General features: G+C 39.3%; 3 protein-coding genes across 7 annotated transcripts; all 3 read left to right on the top strand.

Annotated features, from left to right (window-relative positions):
- The first annotated feature begins 2110 nt into the window (after window positions 1–2110).
- Window positions 2111–6288, top strand: LOC116201854 (phosphatidylinositol transfer protein CSR1). Of its 5 annotated transcripts, XR_004155957.1 has the most exons (8): window positions 2116–2444; window positions 2617–2875; window positions 2961–4554; window positions 4674–4723; window positions 4814–4850; window positions 5007–5124; window positions 5374–5484; window positions 5896–6288. XR_004155957.1 is itself a non-coding variant. In XM_031533286.1 (6 exons), exons 2-6 carry the CDS (start codon window positions 2719–2721, stop codon window positions 6031–6033), a joined length of 630 nt encoding a protein of 209 aa, XP_031389146.1. In that variant the 5' UTR covers window positions 2129–2444; window positions 2620–2718; the 3' UTR covers window positions 6034–6288. The 5 variants fall into 5 exon arrangements, 2 of the variants coding, with proteins under 2 accessions (XP_031389146.1, XP_031389144.1); XR_004155958.1 differs by having other exon boundaries at window positions 2111–2444; window positions 2620–2875; window positions 2961–4723; XR_004155956.1 differs by having other exon boundaries at window positions 2115–2444; window positions 2961–4723.
- Window positions 6289–15102: 8814 nt separating this feature from the next.
- Window positions 15103–19270, top strand: LOC116201153 (aspartate-semialdehyde dehydrogenase). The gene is made up of 7 exons (XM_031532281.1): window positions 15103–15897; window positions 16318–16404; window positions 16508–16552; window positions 16639–16734; window positions 16895–16996; window positions 17998–18152; window positions 18764–19270. The coding sequence occupies exons 1-7, from the start codon at window positions 15322–15324 to the stop codon at window positions 18843–18845; spliced, it is 1143 nt and encodes a 380-aa protein (XP_031388141.1). The 5' UTR covers window positions 15103–15321; the 3' UTR covers window positions 18846–19270.
- Window positions 19271–22139: 2869 nt separating this feature from the next.
- LOC116200451 lies at window positions 22140–22718 on the top strand. Its single transcript, XM_031531299.1, has one exon. The coding sequence runs from the start codon at window positions 22140–22142 to the stop codon at window positions 22716–22718; it is 579 nt and encodes a 192-aa protein (XP_031387159.1).

The raw sequence follows: 22718 nt of genomic DNA, 5'->3' as shown, positions 1-22718 counted from the left end.
CGGGGCTAAATATTCCTCCTCGGGAACGTCCTCCAATGGCGGCATGTCATCGATGTCGAAATCTTCAATGTCGGTCACAATTTCACCATTGTTTCGTATCACCATGACCCGCTTGTTCGGACATTGACTTGCTATGTGTCCCCTGTCTTGGCATTTAAAACACTTAGGGTGTGTTTGTTTTTTAAAAAATTTTCAACTCAACTCAACTCAACTCCACTTATCTTTAATTCAACAACACAATCATTACTTTTTAAAATTTTTTCAACTTTTTTAATCATTCAATTCAATTTGGAATATTAAATTATCTCAACTATTCATTACTTTTTCACAATTCAACAACATAATCATTACTTAATCATTATTTTCTCTCAACTATTCATTACTTTTTCACACTTTTTCTCATAATTCAACAATACAATCATTACAAACCAATTAAAACCAAAACTCAACTCAACTCAACTCTAAATTCAAACACACTCTTAATGTCACGATTCCTGGAGGTAGAAGTGTCGGTTTTACCTTGAGGAACATGGCTGGTTGCTTCTTGCTTTTGCTCGGTTTTAAACTTCGACGTGGATTGTGTCTCATCTTTCTTCCACTGATTCGGTTTCCAAATGGATGTGCTTGGACTTTGACTTGCACGTGTATTTCCTCTCATCTTGAACTGGTTCTCAATCTTGATGGCCTTGTGCACCATATCCTCTAGCTCCACATAATGTTGTAATTCCAAGGCATTTTGAATTTCTCGGTTCAATCCAGCCAAAAACCTTGCCATAGTAGCCTCTCGATCTTCCTCTACATTTGCTCTAATCATGGCCACTTTCATCTCCTTAAAATATTCCTCTACACTCCGGTTACCTTGCCTAAGACTTTGCAACTTATTATACAACTTTCGGTAGTAATAACTAGGAACAAATCGCTTCCTCATCACCCTTTTCATTTCCTCCCACGTATCTACAGGTGGCTCTCTATTTCTTCATCTATTTATCACTAATTGATCCCACCAAATAATTGCATAATCCAATAATGCAATGACTGCCAAATTCACTTTCTTAAGTTCGGAATAACTGTAACAATCAAATACAAACTCCACATTTTTCTCTCACTTAAGGTATGCGTCAGGATCGCTCTTTCCTTGGAACGATGGGATTTTCATCTTAATACTGCCCAGGTTATTGTCTTATCGATTCCTAACTTCTCTAAACCGCCATGCACGTCTCCTATTATTAACAACCGAATCTCGATCATCTTCTTCATCAAAACCAGTCCCATAATTCTCTTCATCTTCAACCCTCACTTCTCTCGGTTGAACTCTTTCCCTCCTATGCGCATTAGGAGCGTTTTGTGGCTGCTCCACACGTGTGTTCTCCATCTGATCTATCAGTTCATGAACCTACTCTAACTCCAACCTTATCACACGCCTCATCTCACTCATCATGGCCTCCATAAGTACTTTCAAATCAGCCAACTCCGTAGCACCTTCGGGAATACTCTTAGCATTGTTGTGAGTCATGATTGCTGCAAAATAAAGTTAGAAAGAAAGGACCTCACAATTCTCTCCCTTACGTAATTTCACTCAAGAATGTGAATCACTCTAGAAAATGGCATTATCATGGGTTAATCCTCTGCATCATAGACTTGGCTAGAATCTTATAAAACTTGAATCATGTTGATATATCTTTGTTGAACACGTGGTTCATGTGCAATGGCCTCCACGAATTTATTTGAACCCAAACCTCTTGAATCAGGCCGTTGAGTTCATCTTTAAACTTTTTTACTCGCGCTCGCATAATCGGTCCAATTGAAATTTGAACCGAATCCCTTGAAGTCGTGCTACGATTTGCACCATCGGGCACATCAACATCCGTCACCTACGGCGGGAGAGGAGAGTGGCGATCGATTTGGACATTCGGACAGTAACATTTGACTTTTCCGCTTGCAACTTGACAGATATATGTCCAGATCGATCTCCACCGTCGGAGTAGGTTCTCAATTGATCTGGACCGTAAAATCTATCAGATGATCCACCGGGAAAAAAAAAAAGAAAGAAATTCTCTCTGAGGCATCCGAATTGTCTCAATCCCATAGAAGTGGGGGCAGCATCTGGCAAGGGAATAATAATAATAATTGACATTTTTCTTCCCTCCAAACTCCGTAGTCGAACCAGAGCAGAGGGAAAGCATTATCTAACGTTTGCTATCTCGCCTTCCTTCTTCTTGGGTGCTTTTGTCGTTTGATAATTCTCATGTTGTCGCAAACTACTCTCTCTCCGCCTCATTCAGCCTCTCTGGACTAGTTTTAAGTATTGAGCCCAAAAGGGGAAGAGATTCTCGTGCTCCCGAGGTGCCCAATCTGTTGATCAGTCACCCAGGATGGAGAACAACCGAGAATTGGCGCTGACCCAGATGAGGAAATCAGTTCAAAATCTTGGTTCTTCAACCCAGGTATTCAATTCAATCACTGAAACAACAAAGTGATCGACGTCCATGGGCTGTCAGTGCTTTTGCATTTCCTGTTTGGATCTGTCCTTTCGCTTTGATTCTGTCGGAAAAAAAGGCTCAGCTTTGAGACTGACTGTCTATGTTGCTCACTTACCCGGTCCTTATGCTGATGCAGAAGGTTGGTGACACGACACTCTTGCGGTTCTTGATTGCAAGATCAATGGACCCGGAGAAGGCAGCATAGTTGTTTGTGCAGTGGCAGAAATGGAGGGCTAATATGGTCCCAAATGGGTTCATCTCTGAGGCAGAAATAGCGGATGAGTTGGGAGCCAAGAAAATTTACTTGCAGGGGTTATCAAGAAATAGAGGGCGGCCTGTCATGCTGATCAAGGCTCGCAATCACTTCCCTTCCAAAGATCAGCTCCAATTCAAGAGTAACGATCTCTCTTTTACTCAATCATTTACCGTTCTTTTTCTTAGTTTCTTCATTTGGTTAAATTGTTTTATGATTTGCTACAGCATATGGAATTGCAGAGGGACATGCGTACTTTAGCAAAATCCAGCTTGCCGATTATGGTTTAGTCAATTGGTTTATTTTGGAGAACAGAATTCCTTCATAGTTGTGTTTCAGAAAGGTCATTTTGCGGGGCCGATCACAGGGGCTTAATCGCTTTAGACTTTTCGTTCCCTTGTGGGCTCTACGACAGTCAGCATCTCTTGATTGAGGCCAGGATAGGATGGATTTTATAGTTATTATGACAGTCTTTGAATTGAATCTCTCATATACTCTTTTTTTCCCATTTCAACTTTGCCTAATTCATAAGTTTTGCGTGGGATGGACCCTGTAAACCTTGAATCTGAGACGAGCTTAAGAATATATATTTCTAAGATTTACCCTCAAACGTTATGTATCAGCTGAAGTTTCTTTCGTCTTTTCTTGTTCCTAAAATTCAGATGTTACGTTTTCTTCTTTTCCGGCTTGAAGTACTAGTGACATGTTCTGAATCTCTGACATTCACTTGTCTCTTCAATGTAGTTGAAACTATGCAAAGCGCTTGTATCAGTTGTTTATTTGACATGGGTATTTCATTTAAAGATCATTTAATTGCTCTAAAATGAGATCAATAGTATCCAGAATTTTACAGTGGTAAACTTGCATGATCATGCTGCTTTTTAACTGAAATTCCATCACTTGATTGATATGGCGATACGTGCTTATCGGAAATGTCACTTGTGTGGCCAATCGTGTATATTCTAAAACAGAAAGCTCCCAACAGATAGGCCAAAAAGAGTTGGAGCAACATGGGTTGCATTACTCATTTTGGTGTTAGGCCATATGCATAAACGGGTCCACATATTGTCTATCAGCATATTTGGTTTTCTTGTTATCATATATCATCAGAATTTGGATATTGATCTAGTCTCTACATGCTTTTGGAGAATATGGCCAAGGGGATGTATTACAATTCACTAACGTTTTCATCAGCATCATTAGGAATCTTTTGTGGATTATATTCTCCTGTTTGTTATTTGTGTATTAGAAAAATACCGGAAGTTTGTGAACGGTGGCTTGTATCAATAATTTTTGAGTCAGGCTGGTGGGCCATACAGTAACAAATATAAGGTCCCAATCAGTCTACCGCGTATTTTATGAACTTTATTTATCATATATTCACCTGCCAAAAAATCTAAGCTATTAGATGAACTGGCAAATACTTCATCACAACTTTTTTCCTTTCGGATGATTTCTTGAACATGTTGTACACTTCTGAAGAGTTTTAGTTTCACCTATTAGTTTGTTAGTTTGTTTATTTTTGTTAGCTTGTGCCTCGATCATTTGAAATCTGTACATCTACTTTCTCCAGAAATGGGAAAACTGCACACTCAAAAAAGAGAAGAGTTAGAGAGGAAAAGTAAAACAATATATGAATTGACGAATGATCCATATATATTAATCAGATCATGAAAACCCTGATGGTCATAGAAGAAGAGCTAAGACAGTTGGTCATAGAACATAAATTGCAGAATTACTCCAGTTGAATTTTGCATCGGCAAGAAGTTTATGGTGCAGAGGCTTCTTTTCTTTTGCCTCTCCTTTGACACATCCGTCTAGGTATGGCAAATAGGGGGTGATCAGCAAGATTAGGAATTCTTTCGTTCGCCTATCGTTTCACTCACCAATTCCCAACTTAAAATTAAACCTTGTCTCAATTGACACATTACATTCTGCAGCCTTCATCAATCTCGCTTCTATGCATGGATTAAACTTCTCTCAGAGGAGGGTAAATGAAATGAGTTTCCAGCTTACTGTCTCATGCATGCCATAACCGGTGCCGGCTATTTAACTAATCCTGGTTTCGCTCTTGTTGCAGAATTCGTGGTATATCTACTGGACAAGACCATTGCAAGGTGCTTCAAAAGTTCTTTCAAAAGTTCCAAGGATATGTTTCGTAATTTAGCTTTGCATTTGCCATTTTGGTAAAAATTCTCAAGTTCTTTCACAATGGCATGCTTTTCTTCTCCTTTCTTTTTACTAAATCAGAAATAGCAACTGGTCTGTTTCAGCTCATTCAAAGGACGAGAAATAGGTGATGAAAAGCTAATTGCAGTGCTTGATCTGCAAAGCATAAGTTACAAAAATGTTGATGCACGCGGACTCATCACTGGGTTTCAATTTTTACAGGTGATTCTCCGCAAAGTTATTCTGCCTTATTTTAACAGCATATGTTACCTTTTTTCTTTTGGCAATAAGTGAATAATTGCAATTGATTATTGGAAATGCTTCAGATCATACTATGTGATGCTCAACAGCAAAGGATTAGTCCTTTTTCAGAACATAATATTCTGATAGGATAATTTGAGACAATTTATGAGTATGGCCAAATTGTATGAGTCTTATTATTCATCAATGTTCTATGTATATCCCCTGCAGGCTTACTATCCCGAGCGTTTAGCCAAGCTTTACATTTTAAGCATGCCCTGGTTTTTTGTCGGTGTGTGGAGAATGGTTTCTCGATTTCTTGAGAAGGCAACACTTGAAAAGGTAATATGAATTGCTGTTCTCTTGTTGTGATAAACTGTTCCGATGTTCTGTTTTTTATACCCAAAAAAAGGATGTTTGCATTTTATTTCCACCCATGAATGGAATTGGTTCCACTACCAAAGAGATCTGGAAGTTGACTTATGTTGTATAATTTTCTAAATCGGTACTTTGATAATTTAGGATTCATGATCCAAATTTGGGATGCAAGTAATGGTTGAAGAACGTATATAACAGCTCGGAACCTTTTCAACTGCTTTCTATTATAAAAGTTGTGGCGGTTGGGGAGCATATTATTATTACCGTACATATGGATTCTGCAGTATGAGTTTAAAACTTCAAGTTCAGTCACACAATGTAACTTCAGTTATTTTGTATCTTGCAATTGCTTGATTTTGCGGTACCCGATTGCAGGTTGTAATTGTGAGCAATGAGGATGAGAAGAGAGATTTCATGGAGGAAATTGGCGAGGAAGTATTGCCGGAGGAGTACGGGGGTCGGGCAAAGCTCATACCCATTCAGGATGTTGTACTTTCCCCTTTGGATGGTTAAAGTAGAAAGAATTCCCCAGCTTGTATGTCGAAGAAATATGCATCATGTCTAGTAGCTGTTGGTATTCATTTGACCGGCTCCGATGCTTTACAGTATCTCGTCTCCTCTTTATTGATTAATTTCATGATTTCTATATGGGAAGGCTTTCAATGCAAAAAGAAATAGCCCCAGCATCGGACTAAAAGTAACGATTTCACCTGTAATGATTTCAAATTCTGTAGGTAGGAATGTTAATACCAATGACATCTTTGAGAACTTCTCTTCAAAAGTTAATTTCTTCAGGATCAACATAGACAATTCGTGTGACTCTGGAGTTAATTCATTATTCACCTCGATATCATCTTCCTTTTTTAGGACTCTTGATAATCTTAGAAACTTCCTGAATTCGCTCCTCCTTGCAGTCCACTGGTTGCGGTCTCATGTCCTTCTTTCTAGAGAGACTTCTTTCTTCGGAACATCACTTTTCTTTCGCATTTCCTCAACTCACTCTTCAGATGGGAACTCTGGAGTGAGCGTTACTTGCAATTCCTTCGACTCCTCGGCGGCGACCTTGGTCTCATGCTCAAATTTATTTTGGGGATGAACTCCCGTTTTTGACATGGGCTGCATCTTTTCTCGAACTGTTGGTTGCACCTTCTTGGCTATTTGTTGGTCTTTACCTCACTCAATGCATGGTCTTTGGAGACACTTAAGGACTCCATTATATACTCATGTACAGTTCTGCCCTTGCATGACCTTTGGTTGTGAAGAACTAAATATTGTTGGTAATCTTGTGATAGAAATCTCGCTTTTAGTAATCTCTTCATATGCCTCCACGTAAAAAATGGATGTCTTCCATCTTCAACACGATCTTGTTGCAATTCTTCCCACCAGGCATAAGCTTTGCCTCTCAAGCGATAAACAACTCGATCAAGTCAGCTTCCATCATCGGGGATGTCATAATAGTCGAAGAACTCGTCTACATTAGAAATCCACTCAAGAAACTCCTCGTCACACGTATTTCCTTAAAAATCGGGATTCTTTTTGGACGATAGTCGTTCAGCTCATACATATATCCTCTTCTTCCACGAGAATTACTGATCCGATGATATCCTTCATCTTCATCATCGTCAACAAAATGGAACCTATAAGGAACGCGTCGAATGAAAGGTGACTTCCGAGGAAAAACTCGCTGAGTCTAGCCTCTGTCTTCTTCGTTCCAATTGTTGTCTTTCTTGAGTGCATCAAGCCTCCCGACTCTCCGCTCCATGAAAGTAAAATACCCTTTGTGCTTTGACAAAACGATGGTTGTGACTCGCTACATTCGCATATTAGATTTAGGCGACTCTCGCTCTAATACCAACTGACGCAACGTGGATCACGGTTTCTCGCGCCTAAATCTGAATTTAGACTCGAAGGAAATATATCATGTCTAAACCCGACAAACAATACCCAAAATGACGCAGAGGATTTTCAGCTCATATCTGTATCAACAAGCCCAAGCATATCTTGGATATATCTTGAATATATCAAGGAAATATTCTCGTGATGTGGAAGGGGAAGATGAGATGTCTTGATCCATAGATTGAGAATATTATTATCTTAATTAGGTAGTATATTTAATTTAGATAGAAATATATTTAGAATTAGATATTACTTGCAATTTTAGTTTGAGTCAGGAGTCTGAAGTTTCCTATTTCAGATTATTTCCTTGTTCCATTATAGAAAGGTAATCTAGAGGAGTATAGATATCAGTTTCCTATTCTATAGTTAAGAGAGGTGTCTTCCCTCTATATATAGACTATTCACCTCATTGTAAGAAGAGAATTACATACCACAGAAACACCTATTGATGAATGATAATTTGAATTTGCCATAATTCTTTGTTTTTAGCATATTATTAGGGTTTAGCCGTGTTCTATTCCCTTCGAGTCTAAATTCAGATTTAGGCGCGAGAAACCGTGATCCGCGCTGCATCAGTTGGTATCAAAGCAGGAGTTGCCTAAATCTGATCATGGCGGACTAGGCGATTCACAACCACCCTAATGCCGAAGAGTAGGAGGTGGAAGTGATTCAAGCACGAGAGCAGAGGATTGAAAGGATGGAATAGACACTCGAACAGAGGTTGGAGCGGAGGCTAGACCAGAGGTTTGAGGAACTGCGTGTCATGCTTGGTGCTCTAGGCTTGCGTGCTGGTCAAAACGCGGAAGACGGACGTCGGGCATATTGAGTTGTTCCTCGTGAAGAGCCTGTTGTTCGACACGTTTCGACCAATCGTACACTCCAATTCGATGCTGGACCATATCAAGATGGAGGATACGATCAAGTTGTGAATTATTGCAACAGTGGAAGATTTCAATGGGATCCTGGAGATAACCATCCCAGAAGAATTCCTAACGCGGAGGATTTTCAGCCCATATCTGTATCAATAAGCCCAAGCCCAAAGAAGTTTATCTTGGATATATTAAGGAAATATTCTCGTGATGTGGAAGGGGAAGATGAGATGAGAAACACCTATTGATGAATGATACTTTGAGTTTGCCCTAACTCTTTGAATCATTTGAGTTTTCAAAGAGTTATGGCAAACTCAAAGTATCATTTATCAATAGGTGTTTCTGAGGTATGTGATTCTCTTCTTACAATGAGGTGAATAATCTATATATAGAGGGAAGACACATCCCTGACTATAGAATAGGAAACTGATATCTATACTCCTCTAGATTACCTTCCTATAATGGAATAAGGAAATAATATGAAATAGAAAACTTCAGACTCCTGACTCAAACTAAAATTGCAAGTAATATCTAATTCTAAATATATTTCTATCTAAATTAAATATACTACCTAATTAAGATAATAATATTCTCAATTTATGGATCAAGACATCTCATCTTCCCCTTCCACATCACGAGAATATTTCCTTGATATATCCAAGATATGCTTCTTTTGGCTTGGGCTTGTTGATACAGATATGGGCTGAAAAACCTCCGCGTCACAAAAGGACCACGATAGAAGAGAAAACCTCTCCAAGAATAAAGTTCTAGCCTTATGTTACAATGAGATGAACTACATATATATAGTCCAAAGACAACTAAAAAGACAGTAAAATTGGAAATTAGAATCTTGACACTTACTAAATAACATCTTGAAACAAAACATATAATTGTTCCAAAATAGAAAACTCAAAACTCTTGATTCAAACTAAAATACGAAATAATATATAATTCTAAATATCTTTCTATCTAAAAAAATATACTACCCAATTAAGATTACAATATTCATAATCTATGGATCAAGACATTTCATCTTCCCTTTCCACGTCACGAGAATATTTCATTGATATATTCAAGATATGTTTTTTTTGCTTGGGCTTGTTAATATGGAATTGGGCTGAAAATCCTCATCATCAGCATCTGTTGCCAACACGAAATTAGTTTTTCAACCCATGCCACGTGGCATGAATCTAGTGGGCCAACATATTTAGGGTCACTGACGTAAATAAATAAAGCTCAAGGATTTGTTTGCAGTAGCTAATAAGTTCATGACACGAATACCCCCTTTCGTCTAGCGTAGAGAGATTATACACTCCGTTTTAAAAATGGACCGGTTGATATGCTTGGTCGAACAATCTACGAGTGAGAGATGATCGAATGACACATTTGACCGAGTCATTTTGAGTTGGAGAAGAATAATTTGGTGAGAATTTCCCGTGGATAAAGACGGGAAAATGACACCTTATGGATAAGATCACGTGGAGAATGTGTGCGAGAGGCACAATCGAAAAGGTTATTAGCAGATTTACTTGGAGTGAGGAGCACGCAAAGACTTTCCTTTCTCAATAAGGAAATTTATTTTAGCCACTTTGCCCTCGATCTCCACCTTAGAGAGAAGCACAATGATCAGGGGAGCTTGAAGGCCTATATGTACTACCTGATTTCCTAGGACAAAGGACACAACTCAACACACAACTATCGACATATTGCGTCATAGCTTAGCTTGGGAGCATCTTCCCTCTTATCTTAGGAGTAGAGTAATTTAAATAATCGAACTTGTAGCGGCATGGCTTATCCCTCAATGAATCAGTTTCAAAATCTTTGAACTTGGATGAGCTTGAGTCAATGTTTTCAAAGCCTGAACTACCTCTGTTAATGGAAAGTATGGTAGGTCATCCTCTGTAACTTTGTTTTGAGTTTGTTTTCTTTTGATATTCCAATTATAATCCCCATATTGTTATTGAAAATCGCAATTCATTCTCAATTAATTGCTTTGCGATTGCGTATTTCTCTCTATTGTCACGAAGTCTTTGTACGCAAGGCATATTACCTAAAAGAATTTATAGGGTTTGGACTGAAAAGGAATTCTCCAATTTTCTCATAAAACTAAAAAATTGGGAACTGTCTTCTATAGTTTGTCAAAATCTGTAAACACATACATTACAGAGACCCATCAGAGATTCATTTCCTTCATATCATGCTCGAACTTACTCAAACATTACTCATAGTCCGAATTGGCCAAATTTCCCCTTGAATTAATAAAATCATGGATGCTTGCCTGAGGAAATGGTAAGGAGTTGTTGGGACAATGGGGCATTAATTATGGGGAGATTGGATAAGTTTTATATATAACAATATCGGTTGGGGTTTCTCTACCTACATCGTTTATCATGTGTCAAATGGGTTGGATCATGGAGGGAGGTGATGCACATTGCACGTGTAGCTTGTTGTTGTCCAAACCAAGATTGGCTATTGAACTCGGTGAAGAATTTAATATAATAGAAGGAAAAAAGCACAATCATGATCAAGATATTAGAGAGGATGCACATTGCCCGCGTAGTTTATTGTTGTTTGAACCAAGATCGGCTATTGAACACAGCGAAGCATGTAAAATATTAGAGGGAAAAAAAACAATAGTGATTAAAATTTTTAAAAAAATTATTTCAGTAATCCTATCTTAGTATGCGACTTAAAAAAGCAGCAATAGAATTGCTCCAAAGAGAGATGAGCTTACTGTAGGGCAAGCAAACAGATTTATTAATTTTTTTCTCATAACATTATTATTGAGCGATCGTTTATAATTTTCTAGGTTAAAATGTTTATTCGGAGCCAAATCTTTCACTAATGGACCCGACGCAAATAGTTCGAGTTTAAACATTCAAGCTTAAATGTCACCACAGTTATAGCTTGGCCTGCATCCCTTTCTGAAATGAAGTTTACAGGGATATATACTGATTGGAAAAATGAACTGTATATGAAGAGATTTGGATCGCAAAGGAAGCGGAAATATTCCACGTTTGCCTTTGATCATTTGGATGCAGAGAAATAGAGAGAGAGGGGATGGCCGGAGAAATTTGTATAAAATTTGTCAAATTTTCTATTCCCTTCCCTCCCTTCTCTTCCATTATTCTCCATCCAAATAATGCAATAGGTTGATGAGTCAGCTGTGCTATATATATATTTATATATGTATGTATATGTATATATATTTTGTTAAATTAGTTTTGTCATATCATTAATTATGAGAGGTGGTAGAGAAATTCATGGTGAATATCATGATTCTTGAGTAGCCTTAAGAAAATCATATTAAATTATATTGGTCAACAACCACAAGGACATGATATAGAAAGATTGAGTTTTTAATGGATGAATTTTACTTGTCGTATTGAGATATTAAATTCATTGACCGATATTAGAATGGAATTAGTCTCAATTAATAAATTAATAATACTCGTAGTCTAAGAAAAAGTTGGTATTTATCAACTATGAAAAGAGACAGAATGTCAAATAAATTTGCATCAACAGTCCAAGAGTGTGGGAAAGATAGCGATAAACAGGGTGGATCAAATGAAGAAATTGAATCAAACATCGAATTTTGTTGGTTCACGTGAACCGACTATCATCTATGCTCTGCTCTCTATCTTTTGGATCGAAGAAAATTTAATTCTGCTTTTTGAAAACTCCAATTTCTATTCGTTTGGCAAACCACAATTATCTTTGGATTACTATTATGGATTTGGAGGGTTTTGAGGGGGAACGGGGTCTAGAGTATTAAGGAGGTTGGAAAGGAATTTGCGGTAATTTCTTGAAAGAGTTTGAAGTGTCTTTTATTGTTAGTCTCGAGGATTTTGGAGGCATTGTTGTTTTAGAATTTAAATAGTTAAATTAATGGAGTCAGTGTCGTGAGTGTATTTTTCATGTAGTTAAGTATAGTTAAAATCTACTGAAAGTATCTCGCTACTAAAATAATATTCGAGAGTAGATTAACCAGAAGCAAAGAACCACTCATATTTTCATAAAAAAAATTATATATATTTTTTAATAAAATACTCGTACTTAAATAATACTAAAGCCGGTGTATCCGTGCTAAGCGCGGAGACAATACATACGAAATACTAAAAAATCAAATAGGTATTGGACAACTTACTCTAGTATAGAATTATAGAATAATCGCAAAGAAAGAAAAGTCAAAAATAAAAAAAGGGGAGGAAGAGAAAATGGGGAGGATGATAGGAAGAAAGTGAGTGGAAAATATTTGTGACCGGTTATTATTAGAAAATTACCATCATAATTTCAATCTAGCGGTTCTTATTGATCAAATTATATGTAATATGGGCAATTTCATCAATGAAAAGTAAGATGAAATGGTTTTTCGTACTTTATAATTAGTTGAGAAAAGAAACAATTGAAATACTTTTACTTTTTCTTTTTCGTGTAAATTACAACTAATCACACATAATATTGCAAATGAGTTGGGAAGTTGTCTTCTCACTTTCTCAATACATAAAATCATTAAACCTATAAGCCCGTATATCCTTTAAGTGGTTTTATTTGTCTTCTTAGTGTGTATTTGATAACACAAATTACGTATAAATTTTGTTCAGAATGTTTGATAATTCAAAATAAAAAGTAATTTAGCTTAATGAGTTAATGAAACAAGCACTTAAGCAATAAGTAGGGCTCATTTTATCATATTTGCAATGGTGCCCCTCAATTTTTACGTAATTTGCAAATTAGTCCCATTTGCATTTTCTGGATAGAAGCAGGTGACAGAGAGAGAGAAATCAGATGACTCGCAAAGCCAGAGGGGCGGCTTGTCAGCCATCGACCAGAGTGTCGATAAGGTTGCCAACGAGTCATAGGTCGTCGGCGTTGTGGTGGCTGGCAGACGAGCAACCACAGCCAGTATTCGTCACAGATCTCGAGAAAGAGAAGGAGATCGTGATTGCGGTGGCCAACGATGAGCCATGGCAAACCAGATCTTTGACCCTCTCTCTCACCTTAGCCTAGGCGGCGTCACCATCAACCCCTGAGGATGCCGGTGACGTTGCCTAAGACAGTGGTGGTCAGTGTGTTGGCGACCAACATCTTCCTCCCCTTGTCTGATCGTTTTACATCGATTTTATTTTTAATTTAAAATTTCATATTTTTATTTGAGCATTAATGACAGACGATATAAAATAAGCTAAAAGTATTTATTTGGTCGGTGTAACGCAAAAGTTTGAGCATTAATGATAGATAAAAATATGAAATTTTAAATTAAAAATAAAATCGAAGTTGACTCATTTAATTTTAAGTTGAGACAAACAAATGCTCGGTTTGTTTTACAATAGGATCTGAACAAACTCTACCCCAGGCTAAGTCTTGGGAGCTTTTTCTCTAGCTATAACTTCTTATTTATTCGATTGCACCCACCCTTGAGGATACTTATGTCGTTGACGCCTTATAATGTTGACAATCTCCATCTTTACTTGCAAACAGCAAAACACCGCAACAACAAATCTCCCACTCACCTACTTTGGCACTGCCAATCAAGCTCCACCTCACCATATGCGCTCGTTAATCAAGTCCAAGCTTTCCTTGACCTTCCTTCAAGTGTCGGGTTTCATCAGCATCCCTGTGGAATCTTCACCAATGCTAACATCATAGGAAGTTGGCTTCTCTTCCAACTTTTGCAATACATAATAAAATCACAAAACTAGCAAGCCAATATATCCTAAAGTCAGTTTTATCTGTTTGTAGAGTGTAGTTCCATAAAAGGTTGCAGCCTCCTTTTAGATACTCCCATTTTAACAAACTCCATGACAAGCTAAGTCTCATGAGCTTTTGTCTTATGCTCCGCCTTCTCATTGACTCAAGCGAAGGCACCCCAAGATTAGGCTATTGATGCTTTTTGATGTCGAAAACCCCATCCTAAGAGATGGTGGTTGCGACCAAGGCCCCTAGTATCCGAGATGAGGTCATTCGAGGAGTGGTGACTGCAGGCGAGGTTCCCACCCATGTGTTGAATTTCAAATTGAGGCTGTCGACAACCCCATCTCAAGGGGTGGTCGCCAGAGGTGAGGTGTGGCCAATGCCCCATGTCTATGATCGAGCTCGAAGTTCAAATTTTCAACTTTCTAGAAGATGAGGTCCACGATCAATTCTAAGATGATATCGCTAGTGTATTTTGATTTAAATACGAGTGACCTTTTCCTAGGACATGGTGGCTGCGGCCAAGGCACCAACCTCTGTGATTGAGCTCGTAATTGAGTTCCAATCTCTAGCCGATAAGGTTTACAACCACTTCGAGGACGATGCCGTCTACGCCTTTTGATTTCAGGATTAGCTCGCCTTCTGACAGATATAATCCCACGCTAGAAAAAATTAAGTAGAAAAACCACATGCTCATAAGGAATTGATGCCATCATTCTATCAGTTCGTTTTTTTTTTTTGGCATAAAATTCGAAGCCGAAGCTTATAAGGAAAGAAATGAAAAAGAAAATCGGAAAAAAACTACGTCAATTAAAAACAGAGTACGAAAACCCCTTTAGAATTGCCGAATAGTAGTGAATTGATGCCGATGGGAAAGTTTGAGAAGAAATGAGAACCTATCGAAAATTGAAGGTATCAATTTGATTTTTTTGGTTAGGTGAAACTTTTACCGTGATCCGTATCGAGACCAAACCCCTCCTCAACAAGAGTGTCCTAGTTTGTTTGTGTCTTATATATATATATATATATATATATTTTTTTTTTTTAACCAAAATCTAATGATAGCAAACATGGTGATGCCCCGATGTTTTGTGCTTACCAGTAATTGCAATCAATCCGGGGGCAAGTGCAAGAATGAGGGCGAAGTGAAACCCTACCTGACTGTTTTACTGACTGGTGCCACTGGCCATCGTTTTCCTCTTCTCCTCTCCTCCCCTCTGCCCTTTTAAAAACGCACCCATTTCCCCCATCCCAGCAAGCCCAGCCTCCCAAACTGCTACCGACCTCCTTCCCATACTCCGCTTCTTCACATTCAGCCGCCTCTCTCTCTCTATACGCAGTAATGGCAGCACTCACTCAGCTAGCCCACCACCAGCGCCCCCACAACCACCTATTCTTCTCCTCTGCCGCCGCCGCCAGACCCAGGCGGCTTCCCGCCACCCGAATCCGGATGTCCCTCCAGGAGTCCGGTCCGTCGCTCGCCGTCGTGGGCGTCACCGGCGCCGTCGGCCAGGAGTTCCTCTCCGTTCTCTCCGACCGCGACTTCCCCTACCGCTCCATCAAGATGCTTGCCTCCAGGCGCTCCGCTGGGAAGCACCTCACTTTCCAGGGCAGGGACTACCTGGTCGAGGAGATCGCCCCCGACAGCTTCGACGGAGTCGATATCGCCCTGTTCAGCGCCGGCGGGTCCATAAGCAAGGAGTTTGGGCCCATTGCGGTCGAGAAGGGCGGCATTGTGGTGGACAACAGCTCGGCGTTCAGGATGGACGAGGGAGTGCCTCTTGTCATCCCGGAAGTGAACCCTGAGGCTGTGGCGGGTATTAGGGCCGGCAGCGGGAAGGGGGCTCTCATCGCAAATCCGAATTGCTCCACCATCATCTGCTTGATGGCAGCAACTCCTCTCCATCGACATGCCAAGGTGAGGACTTGATACAATTGCTTCAGTAAATTGATGAGAATAACTCAATACGTAAACTTTATATGGACATTGGAGCTAGGAACGCAATTTATTCCGAAACCTGGAGTTATTGTACCATGACAGAATTTCATGGGCATTTTAGAAAGCCATGAAGGTGCAAATCTCGTTCTGTTATGACAATTTCGATTAGTTAGCTGGGCCACGGAGTTTCTAGAGTGTGAATCTTCGACTATAGGTCAAGTAATCAAGCTGTTCACCATCCTAAAAATGTCGAGCTGATAGAGGATGGTTTGGTGTTGCAGCATTCACGGGGGCTTTGTTTTTAGTGAATGCATCAATTCAACTTGGATAGCAAACATATCAATTCCTTTAAAATAACTGCCGTTCAATGTATCAATTGCTTTTCACGGCGGTTTGCAGGTGGTTCGCATGGTAGTTAGCACATACCAAGCTGCTAGTGGCGCTGGTGCTGCCGCGATGGAGGAGCTTGTGCTTCAAACTCGTGAGGTTTCTTCTTTTCCAAAAGTTGGCCTTTTAGTTGAGAATTGGTATCTGTTTTAGCTGCTGAATTTCAACCATTTTCCTCCCTCTCTGTGGCTTTTGTTAAAAGGTTCTGGAGGGGAAGCCTCCAACTTGTAACATCTTCAAGCAGCAGGTTTGTCTAATAACTATTGTGGATTATTAATCTTTGCTTGTCCCTTACGTACATTTCTTGATATTGATGATGTTCTTCTTTGGCAGTATGCTTTTAATTTGTTTTCTCACAATGCCCCTGTTATGTCAAATGGATACAATGAGGAGGAAATGAAACTGGTGAAGGAAACAAGGAAAATCTGGGTAAATATTGAGGCTTGTATTTATGGTGCCATTTCAGTTTTCGTCATTGACTGAATTTGTTTTTGAAGTCTTTGTAGGGTCACTTTAACATAAATGCATCTGTGGGAATTTACTCTGTTCAAATATAAAAATCTTGTTTTCCTCTTTCCGCTGTTTGTAGAATGACAAGGATGTGAAGGTGACTGCTACATGCATACGAGTTCCTGTAATGCGTGCTCATGCGGAAAGTGTGAACCTCCAATTCGAGAAACCACTTGATGAGGTAAAGAAAGAGTTTATTTTTGGGCTGGCCTTACATGTGGATTTCGAAGATGGAATTTTAGTTCATGATAGCTGGGCACTCATAAAAGTAATATCTACAGAGAAGGGAATTGTTGTGCTTATGTAGATTCTACATAATTTTAAGATGAGCATATAAAGCTTGCAACTTGCTGTGTAATCTAAAATGAAATTGCGCTAGTTTGCAGTTTTCCCCTAAATTATGATGTGAGACGAAGATATTCAAAATAAGTTTTATCTGTTGTGAGTTAAGTAGAGATTTTTATTCAGCAGGTGCATGCCTTGTTTTCGTAACATGTGAATCGTTTTCTTTTGAAAACCAATTTGAGGTACAAGGGAAAGTACATGGGGTATAACCCTGGTTGATTAACTCTAATGGCTATCCTAGAACTTTTTAAAGTTTTCTTTGTACTGATTGTGAAGGTTTTTACGATCCTTGTGTTTGATGGTCTTCTCTGTGGAACTTTTTTTCTCTTGGATCTTCTTGAAGGAGTATTTCCTTTCATTCTTAGAAACCTTTATGATGGGAAGATAGGGATTTCATCTATGTTCTGCTTGTGTAAAAGTTGTTTCTATTCAAGTGATTAGCTCGATTAGTTGAGCCATGGTAACACACATCATGATCAACTCTAATCATATGATGAATGCATGAGCTTGTGGATGTTATGATACCCAGAGTTATCCTGTATGGTGTCCGCATTTAGGAATTGGAAGGGTTTGCCATAGAGTACCTAGCTTATAGTATATTATTACTCCAGTGGAAGAGAAGGGTTTCATCTTATACGGTGGTTCGTTGTGTTTTTGCTTTCATCCCAAACTTCCATTGCTTTATGTACTTTTTATCAGTAAATTTGCCGCAATCTTTGAGCGCTTAACTGTAACTTTGCTTTATTTATCTGTAATGCTGTAGATGAATTGTTGTCCAAGATCGTCAGTGATAATTAAATCCATTGTGGTAATATTTTATTATTGACTGGAATGTAGGAGAAGGCAAAGGAAATTTTGAAAAAAGCTCCAGGTGTTGTGGTTATCGATGATCGAGCAGCCAATCGCTTCCCTACACCATTGGAAGTATCCAATAAAGATGATGTTGCAGTTGGAAGGATACGTCGTGATGTGTCTCAAGATGGACATACAGGGTATGCTGGTTTTTGCTCTACATTTCATTTGCTAGCACAAGGTTTGGTCTGCTTATTTTTCTGGATTACTAGAATACTTACGATTTGAGAAATTGCATGTGTCCGAATTTTTCTGCAATGGATTTGGTAAATTATCACTCAAAATTAGAGTTTTTCGACTCATGAATTAAAAGATCAAACACTAAACTGGCATGCGTTTTGTTTTTTGTTCTTAATGAAAAAGTGGTAACACTTATAAAAAATTATAAAAAATAATAAATAAATAAAAAGAAGACAGAGAGAACAAGGAAGAAATGTGTTGAAAAAACACAAAAAAGATCTGTAATCATATGTTTTGTTAAGTGCAATGCAGCATATTATTCGCATAGTTTCCTATCCTCGATTTTGAAAAGATTAATTGAAAGCTGGAATTATTATTATTTCCTATAGATTCAAGAACCAAATGGAAATTTTCGAACTTGTTTCTAATGCTGAAAACTGAGACTCATGTCCTAACAGTAGTCTTTTCAGAAAATACAATCTATCTTTAATTTATCAGATCTTATTATAGTTCACCTGACCTTTTCTTAAATTTTATTGGAATATACATTTGAGCCGGGTAATTTGTGCAGTCTGGACATCTTTGTGTGTGGTGATCAGATACGCAAGGGGGCAGCACTAAATGCTGTGCAGATTGCAGAGATGTTGCTATAGATGTGACAAAGTTCATCCGATTAGTCGGCTTTAATTTGTCGATTTGCTTCAATGCTAATGTGAAAGGAAGCACTTCGGGTAAATTATTGGCACGGCTCTTCAGGATACATCGTGGAATGTCGCATTGCATTCAGGACAATAAGGTTGATTAGTTTTCTTCGGCATAAACTAATAGGCCCGTGGATGTGTTGTTTCCATTTTTTAGAGTCCTGTGTTGAAATTTTGTTCTACCAAGTTAATCTCAACTCGGAAGATCCTGAGTTTATGTTGCTTGTTATAGCTGCGCATATTTATGACTCACCCAATGATGGTTTTCCTAGCAATGTAATTTTCTTCTGAAAGAGGATAGCGAACCATGAATAAGTCCCCTTGTATATCGAGCTTTTTCCTGAGCTAGCTGAGCCTCTGATTAAGTTTGAGTGTGATTTCTGGATCTTTGTACATCCGGTTCTAATGTAGCGCAGATTACGATTTCTTGCGCCTAAATTTGAATTTAGACTCGAAAGGAATAGAACACAGTTAAACCTTAACAATATGTTGAAAATAAAGAGTTATAGCAAATTCAAAGTATCATTCATCAATAGGTGTTTCTGAGATATCTAGTTTTCTCTTTTAGTATATTGAGATGGACTATATATAGGCATAAGAAAACTAAGAAACTAAAATAGGAAATTAGAATATAGGCTCTTACTATGTAACTTTCTAAAACAAAACAAGCAATTATTTCAAAATTGGAAACTTTAGACTTTTGACTCGAACTAAAATTGCAAGTAATATATAATTCTAAATATATTTCTATCTAAATTAAATATATTAGCTAATTAAGATAATAATATTCTCAATTTATGGATCAAGACATTTCATCTTTCTCTTTCACATCACGAAAATATTTCATTGATATATCCAAAATATGCTTCTTTGGGCTTGGATTTGTTGATACAGATATGGGCTGAAAATCCTCTGCGTCATTCTACCCCACTTGTGAAAAGCTCGTCCTCGAGTTTTCGATGTGCTTCGAGTATTGTAGTCACCATGAAGTTGAATCGCTCGTATGGATGGAGATCCACCAAAGCTTCAAATTCCATATGTGGAAATGTTAATACCGATGATACCTTTGGGAACTTCTCTTCAAAATATAAATTCTTCACAATCAACATAGGCAACTCATGTGATTCTAGAGTTAACTCGTTCTTCACCTCGATATCATCTTCCTTTTTAGGACTCTCAACAATCTTGGAAACTTTTTTAATCTTCTCCTCCTTGCAGTCGATTGGTGTTGGTCTCTCGTCTTCCTTTTCGTTTCCATGGTTACTATTCGGAATTTTCTCTTCCATCGCGGGATGAATATTCGCTTGATCACTAAGATTTACCTTAGCCCTTTCATGATGATGTTTGGCAAAATTAGCAAAATTTTCTCGAGTTTCTGTTCTAATTTGTTCCTTGAATTGCAGTTCGGCCATAAAAGCTAAGCTGCAAGCTTCAGATAAAGTCAAAATCACCTTGTTCCCCATTCTTTCTTGTATGTCAGGATTTAGGCCTTTTAGATAACGCTTGATTTTGATATCTTCACTTTCCATTGGTAGAACTCATTCAGCCAAGTGAAGGAATTCCATGGTATACTCTTCAACCGTCCTAATTCCTTGAGAACTTTACTGGTACAATTGAAATAAGTACTCTTCATACTCCAAGAAAAGAAATCTTGCCTTAGAAATCTCTTCATACGCCTCCATGTAAAAATTGGATCTTTGCCATCTTGACCGCGATCTTGTTGCAATCTTTTCCACCAAGTAGAAGCTTTACCTCTTAAGCGATAAACCACCCGATCTACTCGGCTTCCGTTATCAGGGATATCATAGTAATCAAAGAAACAATCCACATCGAAAATCCACTCTAGAAAATCCTCGTCACTTACGCTTCCATCAAAAATAGGAATTCTTCTGAGATGGTTATCACCAGGATCCCATTGAAATATTCCGCTATTGCAATAATTCACAACTTGATCGTATCCTCCATCTTGATATGGTCCAGCATCGACTTGGAGTGTACGATTGGTCAAAACGTGTCGAACAATAGGCTCTTCACGAGGAACAACTCGATTTGCCCGACGTCCGTCTTCCGCGTTTTGACCAGTACGCAAGCCTAGAGTACCAAGCATGACACTCTTTTTATGCAATTTAGGTTTTCTTAAACCCTATTTAAGTTTTGTGTAAGCCCTAGAGCTGGAGGAGTCGTCTTTTGGATTATCAATAAAATTGAGAGCTTTCTGCTTTGTCCAATCTCGGATCGATTCGAGTTTGATGCATATTTCCTGGTATTCGTAGAATCAACAGGTATAGAAGGTCGAAGTTCCGGTATTCATGCGCGAATCAACGGGTCTGTGATGGTTACTCGCGTTGTACGCTGCGTCACTTGCGTTGGGAGACGGGCATTCGGACCGATATTCCCGAATTCCAAGGGGGTTTACAGCCAGAAGAGTTTCTAGATTGGCTAGCAACGGTAGAAGAGGTTTTGGAGTTCAAAGGGGTACCTGAGACCAAGCGAGTACAACTTGTGACGACTCGGTTGCGTGGTAGGGCGTCGGCATGGTGGCAGCAGGTGAAGCTTACCCGTAGTAGGATGGGCAAACCGAAGATCACGTCGTGGGAAAAGATGAAGAAAAAGATGAGGGCTACCTTTCTGCCCTATAATTTTCAGAGGATCATGTACCAACGCCTACAGAACTTGAGGCAAGGCAGTAGGTCGGTGGATCAGCTGGTGGCGAGATATATTGGCGGGCTAAGAGTGCAGCTACAGGACACGGTTAATTTGTTCAACCCCGTTAACGTGTCTTCCACCCATCAGAGGGCCCTGATTATCGAAAGACAGCAGAAGCGAGCGGGCAGCAGGGTGTTCGGTGGAGGTGTTGCCATTGTAGGAATCGGTGGGGGCGTCCGAGCTGGCAGTAGTAGTGTTGTTCCTGGACGTCCGATAGGGCCTGCCAACATTGGGCCGAGCAGTAGCGGGGCGAAGTGCTTCAAGTGTGGAGAGCCCGGGCATCAGCAATCTGAGTGCAGAAAAGAGAGAAAAAAAAAGGCGATGTTTATTGAAGAGGAATTGTCTGATGACGCAGTTTATGTAGCTGGAGGCGATGGAAAGGTCGAGTTTGATGAGGAGGAAGAAATTGTGACTGGAGATGGAGTGCCCAATCTGGTGGTGAGGAGGTCTTGTATGACCCCGAGAGCTGCTGACGAAGACTAGCTGTGTAACAATATCTTCCAGTCTACCTACACCATCGAGAATAAAGTATGTCGTTTCATGATAGACTCGGGCAGCTGCGAGAACATCGTATTTGCTGAGGCCGTGCAGAAGTTGAGCCTGCGAAGTGAGCCACATCCCAAACCGTATAAGCTGGCATGGCTGAAGAAAGGAGGTGAAGTGAGTGTGTTGAAGCGCGCGCTGGTTACCTTCTCTATTGGCCCTCGGTATAGGGATTCTGTGTGGTGTGATGTTGTCATGATGGACGCGTGTCACTTGTTGTTGGGAAAGCCCTGGCAGTTTGATAGGAGCGTGAGCTATGATGGACGGACCAATAATTACAGCTTCACGCATAAGGGATTAAAGATTGTACTGGTACCGAACAGAGGTAGGGACGCTATCGAGCTCGAACTTGCGAATCCGATTACCGCAACCAACTTGCTGTCCCTTGCCCGATTTCAGGAGGAGTTGCATGATGCAGAGTTTATGTTTGCTCTCGTGGGCAGGGAGGTTGTGGAGGAGGGTCTTATGCCTTGTGAGTCCTTACCGATCTTGAAAGAATTTCAGGATGTCTTTCCTGAGGAGCTGCCAAATGGTCTACCACCCTTGCGGGACATCCAGCACCATATCGACCTGTAG

The sequence above is a fragment of the Punica granatum genome, chromosome 3, assembly GCF_007655135.1.
Source record: "Punica granatum isolate Tunisia-2019 chromosome 3, ASM765513v2, whole genome shotgun sequence".
NCBI lineage: Eukaryota > Viridiplantae > Streptophyta > Magnoliopsida > Myrtales > Lythraceae > Punica > Punica granatum.
Note: the sequence above shows the minus strand (reverse complement) of the source record. Positions and strands in the feature narration are given on the sequence as shown.

Bases quoted from the DNA above. Each gene is read 5' to 3' on its own strand.
- LOC116201854 (XM_031533286.1), top strand. From the start codon at position 2,719: ATGGTCCCAAATGGGTTCATCTCTGAGGCAGAAATAGCGGATGAGTTG. The intron at 4,920-5,006 runs GTAAAAATTCTC...GGTCTGTTTCAG, and splicing joins GCTTTGCATTTGCCATTTTG to CTCATTCAAAGGACGAGAAA. The intron at 5,485-5,895 runs GTAATATGAATT...ACCCGATTGCAG, and splicing joins AGAAGGCAACACTTGAAAAG to GTTGTAATTGTGAGCAATGA.
- LOC116200451 (XM_031531299.1), top strand. From the start codon at position 22,140: ATGATAGACTCGGGCAGCTGCGAGAACATCGTATTTGCTGAGGCCGTG.
- LOC116201153 (XM_031532281.1), top strand. From the start codon at position 15,322: ATGGCAGCACTCACTCAGCTAGCCCACCACCAGCGCCCCCACAACCAC. The intron at 16,553-16,638 runs GTTTGTCTAATA...CTTCTTTGGCAG, and splicing joins GTAACATCTTCAAGCAGCAG to TATGCTTTTAATTTGTTTTC. The intron at 16,997-17,997 runs GTAAAGAAAGAG...ACTGGAATGTAG, and splicing joins TCGAGAAACCACTTGATGAG to GAGAAGGCAAAGGAAATTTT.